Source organism: Aulonocara stuartgranti (genome assembly GCF_965226115.1).
Source record: "Aulonocara stuartgranti genome assembly, chromosome: 7".
Classification (NCBI taxonomy): domain Eukaryota; kingdom Metazoa; phylum Chordata; class Actinopteri; order Cichliformes; family Cichlidae; genus Aulonocara; species Aulonocara stuartgranti.
Window position 1 is genome coordinate 59310001 of NC_138945.1, and position 14601 is coordinate 59324601.

Below are 14601 nucleotides of genomic sequence, written 5' to 3' on the forward strand. Positions count from 1 at the left end.
GGTAAGGAGCTTTCTTGTCTTTATGTCAGTGGCTTCTATCTCCTCCTTTGGCCAGCCTATTACCCCAGCAGGGTACCTGATCACGGGCAGGGCGTACGTGTTGATGGCCCGGATCTTATTCTTATCATTCAGCTGACTCCTCAGGACTTGCCTGACCCTCTGCAGGTACTTGGTGGTTGCAGCTTTTCTAGCGGCCTCTTCATGGTTCCCATTCGCCTGCGGGATCCCCAAGTACTTGTAACTGTCCTCTATGTCTGCAATGTTGCCTTCTGGTAGTTCAATCCCCTCAGTTCTGACTACCTTCCCTCTCTTTGATACCATCCGACTACACTTCTCCAGTCCGAACGACATTCCAATGTCATTGCTGTATAGCCTGGTAGTGTGGATCAGTGAATCGATGTCTCGTTCACTCTTGGCATACAGCTTGATGTCATCCATGTACAGGAGGTGGCTGACAACTGCTCCGTTCTGTAGTCGGTATCCGTAGCCAGTCTTGTTAATGATCTCACTGAGGGGGTTCAGGCCTATGCAGAACAGCAGTGGGGACAGAGCATCTCCTTGGTAGATCCCGCACTTGATGGTGACTTGTGCTATGGGCTTGGAGTTGGCCTCTAGTGTTGTACGCCACATCCCCATTGAGTTCCTGATGAAGGCTCTTACGGTCCCGTTGATCTTGTACAATTCTAGGCATTCCAGTATCCAGCTGTGGGGCATTGAGTCATAGGCCTTCTTGTAATCAATCCAGGCAGTGCACAGGTTGGTCAGTCTGGTCTTGCAGTCTCGGCTGATTGTTCTGTCTACCAGTAGCTGGTGTTTTGCGCCTCTGGTATTCTTGCCAATTCCTTTCTGTGTCCCGCTCATGTATTGACCCATGTGCCTGTTCATCTTAGCCGATATGATGCCTGACAGGAGCTTCCATGTAGTACTGAGGCAGGTAGTACTACATGGAAGCTCCTGTCAGGCATCATATATATATATATATATATATATATATATATATATATATATATATATATATATATATATATATATATATATATATATATATATTGGGGTGCAATGATACACAAAATTCACGGTTCGGTTCGGTTCGATACTTTGGTGTCACGGTTAGATATTTTTTTGATACAAAAAAAAATGTTCATGCCTTTTTAATTTGTCATTTATTAAAATTATAATATAATATAATGTTGCACTGCGCTCAGTGAATCTGCGTTCGACTACTCCGCCTAGGCTGCACTGTCGAGCGCAGATCCACTGAGCGCTCAACACAGACAGCATCGTCAGAAGAAAAGTTGATAAAATAAATGAAAAATTTTGTATTGTTCATACATATGCGTACCGAACCAAAAGTACTGTATCGAACGGTTCGATACAGTACAATATCGAATCGATATTGTACTGTATCGATTCGATAGGGGTGCAACAATATCGATTCGAGTATTGTTGCACCCCTAATATATATATATATATATATATATATATTAGGGGTATATATATATATATAATATATATGTATATATATTAGGGGTGCAACAATACACAAAATTCACGGTTCGGTTCGGTTCGATACTTTGGTGTCACGGTTCGATATTTTTTCGATACAAAAAAAAATGTTCATGCCTTTTTAATTTGTCATTTATTAAATTTTCACGGCACATTCCGCACCACATCTCTTGCGTTCATCATTTGTTTGAAGCCAGCTCACCTCCTGCAACTACTTTTCCGAGAATACGTGCTTCTTTTGTGGTTCGGACTCCTTCTGACATTTCTTTGGAGGTGGAGGAACATCACAGTAATTGCTTAAAGGAGCTTCTTTGACATCTTTAAGAGTTCTAAACAAATGTCTGTCCTCCTCCTGAAAATCTTATGTAGCAAACACGCGTTGCAACTTCTTATCTTGTGCCCATTTTTTATTTTGACAGCGAATGCGCACCTGCGGACCACTTATGTGCACCCCTGGTTATTTAGCTTGTCATATTACAGCCACAGAAATTCTTTTGTCCATGAAACCATAAAGCTGCACTTTCTTTTTGCCTTATAGTCTCATTTGTCATAACTTTTCCGTTTTGTGGTAAGCTTTTCTTTGGCTGTCACTTCTTCACCCTGACCTGTCTTATTTGGCTCAGCAGAACTAAAATATATATCCTGCTGCTTTTACACACGCACTCACACAACGCTCAGCGATTCTCTGCGTGATCAACCTCTCACATGTTTAAGCTTGCTGCGGGAGATTTCACTTGTCATGTTTGCGTAGTAAGCTAACGATTGATAAGACGATGTCAGAGGAATTGGTGCGCAAATTATCATCACTCACCAATCAGTGCTGTCGCTCTCTATACACAGTTCGCGCGATTGCAAAGTGAAAGCAAAAAACAAGCACAAATTCAAACGCGATTTCAATATGTCACATATTGACAGTGGCTCTCACCGATGCCAATGACATAATTACCCAGCTACGTTTCCGAAAGAATATATATATATATATATATATATATATATATATATATATATATATATATATACACATGCACATACATACACATATATATATATACATACATACACATATATACATATATATATATATATATATATATATATATATATATATATATATATATATATATATATATATATACATATATATATATATATATATATATATATATATATACATATATATATATATATATACATATACATATATATATATATATATATATATATATATATATATATATATATATATATATATATACATACATATATATATATATATATATATATATATATATATATATGTATGTATGTATATATATATATATTCTTTATGATGGGTGTCTAGATTTCTGTTGACTTACAAAACAGGTGCATGTGACACAGTCATCTTTGCTGTCTTTCCAGCTGGTGCCGTTCACAACACGCCTGTTCTGATCCTCAATTACACAATCTGCGAGGAACAGAGGAGAGCCAACATATACAGAGATGTATTAATACCAAGAATCTAAATGTTAAGACTGCTGCTGTTCTATCACATTATACCTTTACACACTGGGCAGCATGAGTCTGGAGGGGTGAACTGCTCATTTAGAGGACAGGTGAGTAGTGGGCAGACTTTGTGTAAGCAAGTCCATGTCAGGTCCTGTACGGGAGATCACCCAAAGACAGCATCACCCCATAATGAAACTCTGTAGTTGCTGAAATATCCTAACTGTAAATATTTTATTCCATATCTGTGAGGTATCACACCAAAGTGTTGTTGTTTTACCTTACACTGGCAGGTAAAACAGGGGTCATCTGTTGCCAACACCTCATTACCAATCAGTGCAGGGGTACAGTTACTGAGAGGCTCTAAATATAGACACATATGTTAGAGAGCTCAGCAATACTGCAGAGATAATACACATATAATTTATTTATTCATTTGTTTGCTACTAACGTGCACAGACAGGACAGCAAGAGTCCGGTCCAGAGAACAAGATGTTGCCCTTAGGACAGTCAACCAGACTGGGACACTGCTTTCGGTAACACTTCAGGTGCTGTTCTCCATCCAGCATCACCTGAGAAACACACAAAATGTCAAGAAACTGCTTCAGATTTTACTATTACAGCTTCTATCACTCCATTTATCCATCTATCTATATTTATTTAATGATGAAATCTCACTGAAATCAAATATCTTCCAAAGAGAAATCCTTGCATTATTTTTACGTTATTTCTGTCTTTCTGTTTTTACTGCTTCAAGCAATTTTGCTACAGTAAGTAGAACTGAAGCTTAACTGACTTTGAAAACATCATTCATCACTTTGACTTAAAATACTAAACCCTGCACGGATCGCACATTGTGTGACACAAATAGGGTGTGGGAAGCAGACTGAACAAATTCCATAAAGCAAAGTAACAAAAACTAAAGGCACTTAGTAGAAAAAAACGGGAAACACAACTGGAAGTATAACAGACGGCACAACAGAGAATGAAGAGAAGATAGCCAGTTATCTTTATATATAAATCCTAAGTGGGGACAGGAAGGGAATCAGAAACAGCTAAACATAATCAAGGTAATCAGCAAACAGGAAGCAAGCCCAAGACAACACACCAAAGAGATGCTAACTGACAAAGTGAAACAGGAAATCTAGAAGATAACTAAGCACAGAGACACACAAAGACAGGAAAACTGGGAAACAGTATTGAAAAAGCATTCCACAACACAAGGATCAGATCTGAGAACTGTAAAAACGTTTATTCTAAGGTTGTCACATGATATTTTCATACCATTTTTATAACACACATGAGATAATATCTTGTCATTTGTGTCAGTACAGTAATGGCATATCTAGAATCTCACTATCAATCTGAGTAATGAAACTGTAAGACTGTGAATTCCCTGTTTTAAACACAGATTTAGTATAGCCAATAAGTTATAATAAAAAAATAACCTAAACCAAAATTTCATGATCCAATACAGAGATGATTTTTATTTGTTTCATACCTCACATGTGCAGATCTGACAGGGGTCATTGGCTGGATGGAAACTGTCCCCTGGTCCATATACTTTGCCCTCAAATACACAGTCTGCTCAAAAAATAATGACAGATTGTGACAATAAAAGAATATGAACACATATATTTTATATTAAATGTATGGCTTTCACTACTGTATGGCTACGTATGGGTTTCACTACTGGGAGAGACTGCAGAGAAACAGAAACTAAGAAAATGTAAGGCAAATATGCTTACCAGCACACATTGGGCAGCACTCCCCAGGCACACTGATGAAGTTAACACATGGAGACAGACAGTGTACTTCAGAGCAGGTGGTCACACCATCCACGCACATACATGTCATACATGGAGTTGAGTCTGCAAACCAGCTGCTGCCCTCTGTATGCTCCTCTCCCGCATAAACACAACCTGAGAAGGAAAAGTGAGTCACTGACAAACTATTCCACCTGTGATCAGAGCTTCCATTAGTTTATTTACCTCTACAACGAGGACAGCAGGCTCCTGGATCAGTCACCTGATGCACACAAGCAAGCTTAGGACACTCAGGAACTGCACAATGCACCTCTCCTGCCTGTGAGAATATCACAGATCAGCACTTCAATACAAGAAAGGAAATATGGAGAAGAATAAAATCTATATCTGCAAACAAGATTTATAAAGTCAGACCTTACAGATGCAGGTGGAGCAGTGGTTTGAACTCAGGGTCCACGTCTGCCCATCACTGAACTCCTGTCCATTCAGCATACATACTGAGTCACATGACCAAGAGTAGCAGAGAAAGAAAATGTTGGAGAAGTCAGTCAGAGTTTGTTCTAATGTTGTGTATATTACAGTACAGGGTGGGATTACCAACCCAGAGTGCAGGCCTGGGAAGGTAAGCCGACAAAATATGGCATTAAGACTGATGAACAAGCGACTGTGAGTGGGCCATGGTTTAAACATAAATGTTAAAAACTGACAAAAAGGTAGAAGATTGAGTGTGGAAGAAAAAACTGTGTAAAGTTGTAGTGTAGGATATATTATTAGTTCTGTCAGAATTACTTATATTACTTCTCTCTCAACTACAGTAATTTAAAATTGGACACAAGGGTTTTGAGCCTCCCCATCATTCTGCATGAAAAGGGTAAAGGCAGGGAGAGCACGATCAGGAGTCCTGACAGAACAGAGCAGGTTATCGGTGACAATAAGCATTGAATTAAGTCAGAAATAGCATTAAAAGCACAAAATGGAAAATGTGGGTGTGTAAAGGAGCTTGTGGGGTAACAGTAGCTGTTGCAGGCTGAAGCAGCTTAAGTAGCATATCCCATATGAGATATGGCCAATAGAATGCACAGAAGGGTATCAGCTGAGCCTTCACCTGATGTTGGCTGTAATTGAAATCATCCGGGTTTGTGAAATTATACTGCAGGCAAAGCCATCATTGGGACGAAAACACACACACTGCAGCTGCCAGGGAATGGTGCAAGGTGGTGATATGTGCTGGATGATGGTCATGACCTCTTTCTTCATTGACCAGTAGAAGGTCATACAGTACACCTGGAACTTCCTCTGTTAGGTATCTATATTTTCAGCTTGTTCTTCAGCCACATGTAGGCTTTGAGTCTTGCACCACATTTTTCACTGTCTGCATTGCCTTATATTGTGGTACCGATAGTGATGAGTAAGTAGAGCCCATGTGCTGAAGAGACCTGTTAATCTCACTGATTGATGTTTGGGCCCCACATTTTTTTAAATGAATTTCTTTCGCTTTCAACCTCACACTCATTCTCAGCATTAAGAATGCTCCACTAACTTCTCCTAAAGGCTCCTTTCATCCCAGCAGAATCACATTAATATGTTCTTTGGTTTTTCTTGTAGAACTTTGAAGGGGGGAAAAGAAAACATCAAACGACATTTCACAAAAGAAACAGACAAGTTCTGACAAACAAAAGAAAACATGCAATGACGTCACAACAAAGAAAAACACAAATTGTTATGATGTTTTCCCAATAATCTCTAACTTCTTCTTCTTTCACCTGCTGTCATTATGGGTCACCACAGCGGTTTATCAGCCTCTATTTCACCCTATCCCCAGCATCTTTTTCTGCCACGCCAACTCTCGGCATGTCCTCGTTCACTACATGAATCTTCTCTGTGGCCTTCCTCTTTTCCTGGCAGCCTGGCAACTCCATCCTAAACATCCTTTGCCAAACATACACACCATCCCTCCTCTGCACATGTCCAAATCATCTCAGCCTTGCCTCTCTAACCTTTCCAAAATGCTCAACCTCAGCTGAGCCTCTAATATATTCATTTCATATCCTGTCAATTCTGGTCACTCCTAATCAGAATCTTAGCATCTTAACTCTGCCACCTTGAACTCTGTCTCTTGTCTTTTTTTTCGTTTTTTTAATAGTGCCACTGACTCTAAACCACTCTCACTATAGATCACAATATTGTCTAGAAATATAAAGTCCACAAAGACTCCAGTCTGTCTTTCTCTGTCAGACTGTCCATCAGCATTGCAAACGAGAATTGGCTCAAAGCACATTCCTGATGTACTCCTACTCCCACTATGAACCCATATGTCATTTCATTTTTCTTAGTTTCTTTTTTCTTTTCAAACTTTTAAAACTCTCAGATGCATTTAAAAAAAATTTTTCTGTTCTTCAGTCCTCTGGTAACTAAAATGTCAAAACCTTAAGCAATTTAGTCAAATCCTAAGGCCATGCAGTTCCACAGACCTTAGACAGCACACAGGAACAATAACTGTGTTTTCAAAAGGATCACTGACCACTTAGTAACAGTCTCCAACTAAACGTATTACCAAATGGATCACGGGACCAAACTGTTGAAAGTTTGCTGTGGTGGTATGTTTATTGAGTATTCTGGTACCAATTCAGAGAGTGGGTCTGGGAAGGTAATCCAACCCTGACCCACTGACAAAACACAACATTTATACTGGTGAACAAGAGTATGGGCTGGGTATGGTTTACATGCAAGTGTTAAACAGTGACAAAACATATAAGGTGGAGGGTCTGGAAGACAACAACTGGGTGACAAGATCAAGGACTAAACAAAGACTTATTATGACAAAATAAAGTGGTGACAGGGTCAAGGGGTCTGGGTAGACAACTGACTTCTTGTTACAGGGGTTGTAACCAGGAACAAAATGATAAAGGTCAGTGATTCAGCGTCTCAAGTTAGTGAGCGTCTTAATAGTCTTCGTCCAAAGGAAGCAGATTTCCAAATTAGTCCATAAAAGGTGAAAATAACGTGTTCCAAGTTGTTGAGATGTGTAATTTTTGTGATCAGGTGCTTGAATTCAAAATGGGATTTATACTCTTTGTACTTCTGTGACATTTCTGTTTAACAGTGTGAAAACAGTAAAGATTACATACTAATGCAGGTTAATTTTCTGTGAAGCCCTTGTTATATTTAAAAAGTGAATACATACGGGATCCTAGCTTTCTTTATAATGAATTGTTGGCTGTGTGTTTATCGTTTCAGGATGTACCTGAGCACGGCTCTGACATGGAAACGTGTTGAGCGCAGGGTGCTTGTTGGCAGCCGTCGGACACACATTCAACAGTGCCCGCGACACAGGTGCAGCTCTGGCATTGGTTTGATGGGGGCCTGAAGCTTTCGCCGTTAGAATAAACAGCATCCTCATAGAAACAGCAGTCACAGATGGGGCAGCATTCCCCAGGACGTGTCACTGGATTGCTACAGGTAATGCTTGGACAAGATTCCTGCTCACATACCACACCACCATTCTACACAACACACATACAAACACACACAAAAAAGCAAGTGCAAATTAATGCCTGGTAAAAAGTCACTTCTAATATGAAGAGTTATTATAGTTTTAAATGAGTTTTTAATTTTATTTCATTTTGACTTTTTGTTTTTACTTCAGTTTTAATTCAGTTTTTTGTTTCGGTTTAGTTTTTATTGTTTGAAAATATTTAATTTTAGTTATGTTTTTATTAGTTTCAGTGTTAGATTTAGTCTTTTTGAATTGTGGATAGATACATATGTTAGAGACAAGACTTTTTTTTACAATAAAAACACATAACCTTTTGAAAGTAGTTAAACCAAAGTCTTTTTAGATATAATAAAATAAATATATATAAAAATAAAATATCCATCAAAGCCTCATGAGGGAAACTGTAATAATATTTTTTAAACAAACTAACAAATATTAAAACAACAGGGAGTGAAAACATTTCCTGGCAGTTTTTCAAAATAAAAGAAAAATTCACCAAATTGTAATGTGCTGATGGGGTTAGGGTTGTGCTATTAAACAAATTGTTAGCTAAATGTATCTTCCTTAAGTAACATATACTGTTTAAATGGTTTACACGTGGTTACAAAACATTTGTAGCTTGCTTCTTTTAAGTCCTCAAATGTTTCTTTACAGCTCTGGTGACTCTGGAGGCTATGTGACTACAGTGAACTTATTGTCACGCTCAACAAACCAGTTTAAGATGATCTGAGCTTTGTGCGTTATCCTGCTCAATGCAGCAGTATGGTGCTCTGTGGTCATAAAGTGATAGACATGGGCAGAAACAATACTCGGGTTGGTTGTGGCATTTGAACAATGCTCAGTTGGAACTAGGGAATCATTTGCAACTGGTGCATATCAAATAACATCTGCCATCTTCTGTGAAAAAGCAAGCTATAAACTTTCCGAGCATACATAATCTGAAATGACAGATATTTGCAGGTTTGGTTCTTAATATAAGCCTGTAATCTCTAAAGTTTCTGATTTCTGATTTTTCTGTGTATACTGAATGTCACAGTTGATAGAGCTGAAAATGATGCATGGCAGTACCTGACAGGAGCAGCGCTGACAGCTATCTGTAGGGTGTGCAAATTGCTCCCCACTCAAACAGTCGCGTCCATAGAAGTTACATCCATCACACACTTCACATGCGCAGCTGTTGAGAGTTGGATGTGGGCATGACACAGCAGGGCATTTTCTTTGCTCACACACTACCTCTCCTCTCTAAAAAAAACAACCAAAACCCAAACAAAAATAAAACATGATGCCATGATGGTGAACTTAATAAGCGGTTTAAATAATGCGTTGCTCTCGCTCACTGAACATCTGCAGTCCTCGCACGCTTTTTCTTGTTCAAGGAGAATCTGTCCATCAGCATAAGTCAGACCTTCAAAACGACAACCTGCATACACAATAAAGCATCAGTTACCTACTTATTCTACTTAACATGAGCTGCGATGTGTTGATCGCTGATACCTCCACAAACTGGGCAACCACAAGCATCAGCGACTGGATTAGGACAAAGGGCTTCAGGACACCGCTTCCTCCTACATTGCACCGAGCCTCTCTGTAAGAGAAATAAGCATGACATGGTGTCTAAAGCTAATAGGAATGTCTGTGTGGGTGTGCTGATACTACCTGGCAAATACATTCATAGCAAGGGTTTCCTGGGTCAGGAATGGACTGTCCATTGATGAGGACTGCGCCATTATAGGAACAGCCTGTCAAATAAAGATGTGTTTAGTTGGTCAAATTGTAAAAATTGGGGGAAAATATCAGTGTGGGCACAGTTAGTTTATTAAGCGTTCATACGGTCACATTCTCCACAGCATTGTCTTGGTGGTTTGTAAGGGTGACTGCACTTTTCATCACAGGGTATCCTGGAGCACGTGACATCGCCTCCGTAACAGTGACAGACAACACAGGGGTCGCTGCCATCATGAAACTCAGTGCCGTCAAGATATTCTCTACCATTATACATGCAGCCTGCAAGAAGAAATTTACAGTTTAATACATGCAAAAAAAGATCATTTTTAAATGACTTTAACTGAGGCCAGTGATTGGTGCATTGGCTCAGGTTCTCACCATCACAGGACATGCAGCAATCTCTCTGGACTGGGTGTTTACAGTTGGAGGGAGGACAGCGTTTCCTCTGACACTGGACAGAGCCGTCACGGCAAGCACACTCAACACATGGCTCTGATGGGTTATCCCACATCTCCCCATTAACTCGCTGTTGATCTTCATATAAGCAGCCTGAGAAAAAGAGAGAGAGAGAAAAATAATTGATAATAAAGACGCAATAAACAACTGCATCAAATATCAGTAGTGTTCTGATCTTTAATTAAGGACATGACAACTTGTACCTTCGCAGCTCCGACAGCAGTCTTGTTTGATGGGGTGAGAACAGTGAGCGAACGGGCAGCGCTTTCGTTTACAGCGAACTGTCCCGTTGGTGCAGGCACATGATCGACAGTCGTTATTGGGGTCGCTGAAATGCTCCAAGTGACTGTAGGAGCTTTGTTCATACACACAGTCTGACTGAGGAGCTGAAGAAAACAAAAACTGTGAAATTATTTACCATAAAAACTTTCAGGAGTCAGCTTCATAGTCGTTGGTATAACTTATATTTTGCCATCACCAAATCATTTTTGTATTTATATTTAAATTATATTATACTATTCTCTCATTATATATGTATGTAAAGCATACAAACACAGTATTTGACCAGTTCCTATTTGCAGTGTAGTCCTGAAACTGCTATTATTCCTCTTCCTCCTCCATCGTCACAGCAGATTGTCTGCCTCCATTTCACCCAATCTCTAGCATCCTCTTCAGTCACACCAACTTTCTCCATGTCCTCCTTCGCTACATCCATGACACTCCTCTGTGGTCTTCCTCTTTTCCTTCTGCCTGGCAACTCCATATTCAAAACCATTTACCCCTTACATCCACTCTCTTTCCTCTGCACATGTCCAGCCCATTTCAAGTTCGCCTCCCTAGCGTTGCCTCTAACCTCAACCTAAGCTGTTCCTAATATTTCTAATCCTGTCCATCCTGGTTACTCCCAACAAAAATCATAGCATCTCCACTCTTGGCCGTTTCCCTCACCACCTAAGTTTTAATTTCCCGGTCATCTGCTAATTCTTTCCTACGACCCAGAGCCTGCCTCAACTCCTTCCTGAACTCTGCACTCTTTTTCAACTCCCATTATTTAATCCTTGCCTCTGCCTTCACTTGCTTTCTGTTCTTGATTTCCAAATTCATCCTACAGACTACCTAATGAAGCTGCTTAGCTACATTCTCCACTTGCAGTCTCCAACCTCTTTCAGATTGCACCCTCTGCACAAGATGTAGTCCGCCTGTCTCCACTCTTTCCTATCTTACCCTATCCTACCCTGTTCTTCTCCCTTCTTGAAATATGCTTTCCCAAAAATTTTCATCCTTTTTGCAAAGCCAACTGCCATCTTTCCTTCCACATTTCTCTGCTTATCACATACCTATCCAGCACCTCACTGCCTCGGTTGTCAATATCTACGTGTCCATGTAAGTCTGTTCAATCTCTCTTCCTTTGAGATTATCCCCCCTCCATTTGGCTCCTTATTGTCACCATGGTAGAACAGTTTAAATCCACCTCCGATGCTCCTTGCTTTTGTGCACACAGCCTTCCTATCTAGCGTCCTTTTTCTCCATCACATCAGCCACCTTTCTTCCTTTACCAGTCATAATTCCTACATTTAGAGTCCCTACTCCTACCTTTCCCCCTCTTTTGCTGCTTCTGTATATGCCTTCCCCCACTCCCCTACCTTTGTCTTCACTCAAAAAAACTATTACTAGATGTAGTTTACATTACTAGTGTAAACTTTTGAATTGTGGAGTGACGAAGAGTGCCTTTTTCTTGGTTCAAAGTAGATTGGTGAATTTTTTTATTTGAGGGGGGTAACTGTGCTTTGTACTACTTTTTCTAGATATTTTAAGTCATCAAAAAAGATAAAGAGAATTCTGCAAGAGCAAAAATGGCTTGTATAACAGCGAAAAAAGGCTTTTTAAAACTCTATTTTGTGGCATATTTGGCTGGTGATTCTCTCATGCAATTTTACTGTTGCACTGGAAATTCATTTAGCTAATGCTTTAAAATAACTTTTCAAACAAGCGCCCCAGAAGGACTCTGTTCTTGCATATCCTTACCAGGACACTGGGGACAGCACTCTCCTTGTATCACATGAGGGTTAGAGCAGGTCAGTGGTGGACACCTCTTCATCAGACACTGGACATTTCCATTCTATGACAAACACAAACAGAAATGAAAACCTGCTTTAAGAAGGCAACATGTTATTGAATTCGGTGTTGTACTCATTATTCTTACAGTGCAGCTGCATGTCCTGCATGAGTCAGTAGGATGGGGAAATTGTTGTCCATTGGAATATTCTTTCCCTACATAGCTGCAGCCTGCAGCAGTAAAACAAGCAATGTTGTAATTATGAGATCCTAATTTCTCAGAGTTGTTTATTTTCCTTACAGCAAATGTAAACTTTCTCACCATTGCAGTTGTTCTGGCAGCACTGCCCAGGCATCGGTGCATTACAGCGAGGCTCAGAACATTGTGCCTGATGGCAGTCAATCCTTCCACTCGCACATGTGCACTCCTCACACACACTCACGGGGTTGGGAAAAACATCTCCATTCAAAAACACACGGTTTTCATAGGAGCAGTCTGACAAGAACAAACACACACATTACAGTCACCTCACTCAGAATAGATCACGTTTACCTATGATAAGAATCACAGTCTGAGTTTTAGGTACCTCGACATCTGGGGCAACAGTCTCCAGGTGGGGTGTAGGAGTCCCTGCAGTTAAGCTGAGGACAAGATTGTCTCTCACACTGAACAGTGCCATGCTGAGCATAAGATGAAAGGAGAAGATGTTAGCAGGTGCAAAGATAAAAAGTGATAGGGAATGTGTTAATGAATGGATTCTTACCAGACAAGTGCAGGTGTGGCAAGGTTGGTCAGGGGTCGCGAAACTCTGACCATTGCTATAGACACGTTGGTTATAAGTGCAGCTGTCACAGACTGAACAACAGGAGCCTAAAAAACGAGACAGAGTATTCAGTTTGTTAAAGTATCTCAAAAAATGTGGAATTTGTGAAAAAGTTCATTTTTTCCATAATTTAATTAAGAAACATAAACGTAATATTTTACACATTCATTTCACAAAGTTCAGCAGACACAACCACACTCATGGGGAAGCCTGCTGACTTGAAAATGTCCACACTCCTCAAGGAGAGTAAGCCTTTGCCGAGTAGGCTGGCTTGACTGATCATAGTTTGATATATAGATGCCTGATTTTCACCAGACACACGGCCTAATCATCAAAATTAAAACAAAACAAAAAAGACATATTTCAATTAATGTGTAATAAATATAGCATTTATAAGAGTTAGGGTCACAGTCTTACCAGTAATCCTGGTGGGATGCAGACAGTTGTTGGCAGCACACTGTGTGCGTGTGCATAAGGCCTCTCCATTTGCACAGGTACAGCTGGAACAAGGACCCTCAGGCTGCCAGTTGGACCCCTCATCATATTCCACTCCATCCAGTTCACATGCTGCAATGAGAAAAGAAGGTTTTCATACAGGACACTCACTCGTATGAACCTGCACTCTAAATGTGTATGAGTCAGAAGTTACTTTTGCAGACTGGACAACAAAGATGTGGGTGTCTAATTGGATTGGAGCAGCGGACAGGAGGGCACTTTTCTTCGTTGCAAATTACATTTCCACTCTAAACCAGAGAAGCAACAAAAGAAATGTCAAAGATATTAATGGGCATAAAAAGTGCTATGATCTAGAAAAGAAAAATGCATGAAACAAATGAAGAATCATGCCTCCTCTTGAGTGAAAAAACAAAGAGATTTTTGCACTAGACACACACTTTCTTTGGGTGTATATTGCATAAACTTGCCTTACACCTGCACTGCAGGCAGGGTCCACCCCCAGAAGGGCTGAAAATTTCCCCATCAGCATACACCCTCTGTTCATACTCACACTCTGGAGGAACAAACACAGATAGCTGATTGGTTGTTTCTGTGAAAGTTGAAATGTAGAGGGAACTAGATGCATATTTTGACACTGACCATTGCATGAGGCACAACATTCTCCTCTGTGCTTAGCTGGATGAGTACACTGTGGTGTAGGACATAATGCAGCCATGTGTTCACATGACACTTGACCTGCCTAGCGAAGAAATTGAATATGTATCACTTATTCTTTTAACCTTAGTTGTCACAAATATCATGGCTACTCTGTAAGTTTTGATACATTTTTATT

General features: G+C 40.0%; 1 protein-coding gene across 1 annotated transcript in view; it reads right to left on the reverse strand.

The window, feature by feature from the left end:
- The window catches only part of kcp (kielin cysteine rich BMP regulator), a 55357-nt gene that overhangs the window by 14285 nt on the left and 26471 nt on the right, over positions 1-14601 (reverse strand). The window contains exons 20-44 of the mRNA XM_082540857.1: positions 14409-14508; positions 14237-14322; positions 13963-14056; positions 13731-13880; positions 13254-13360; positions 13077-13170; positions 12812-12985; positions 12638-12720; positions 12460-12553; positions 10638-10820; positions 10357-10527; positions 10084-10257; positions 9910-9992; positions 9748-9838; positions 9591-9673; positions 9322-9495; positions 8002-8260; positions 5172-5254; positions 4983-5076; positions 4740-4913; positions 4493-4575; positions 3443-3563; positions 3272-3354; positions 3046-3145; positions 2865-2953 (exon numbers count right to left, since the gene is read on the reverse strand). Of these exons, the coding sequence (XP_082396983.1) occupies positions 2865-2953; positions 3046-3145; positions 3272-3354; positions 3443-3563; positions 4493-4575; positions 4740-4913; positions 4983-5076; positions 5172-5254; positions 8002-8260; positions 9322-9495; positions 9591-9673; positions 9748-9838; positions 9910-9992; positions 10084-10257; positions 10357-10527; positions 10638-10820; positions 12460-12553; positions 12638-12720; positions 12812-12985; positions 13077-13170; positions 13254-13360; positions 13731-13880; positions 13963-14056; positions 14237-14322; positions 14409-14508 (3027 nt within the window). The remainder of the gene's footprint in view (positions 1-2864; positions 2954-3045; positions 3146-3271; positions 3355-3442; positions 3564-4492; positions 4576-4739; positions 4914-4982; positions 5077-5171; positions 5255-8001; positions 8261-9321; positions 9496-9590; positions 9674-9747; positions 9839-9909; positions 9993-10083; positions 10258-10356; positions 10528-10637; positions 10821-12459; positions 12554-12637; positions 12721-12811; positions 12986-13076; positions 13171-13253; positions 13361-13730; positions 13881-13962; positions 14057-14236; positions 14323-14408; positions 14509-14601) is intronic.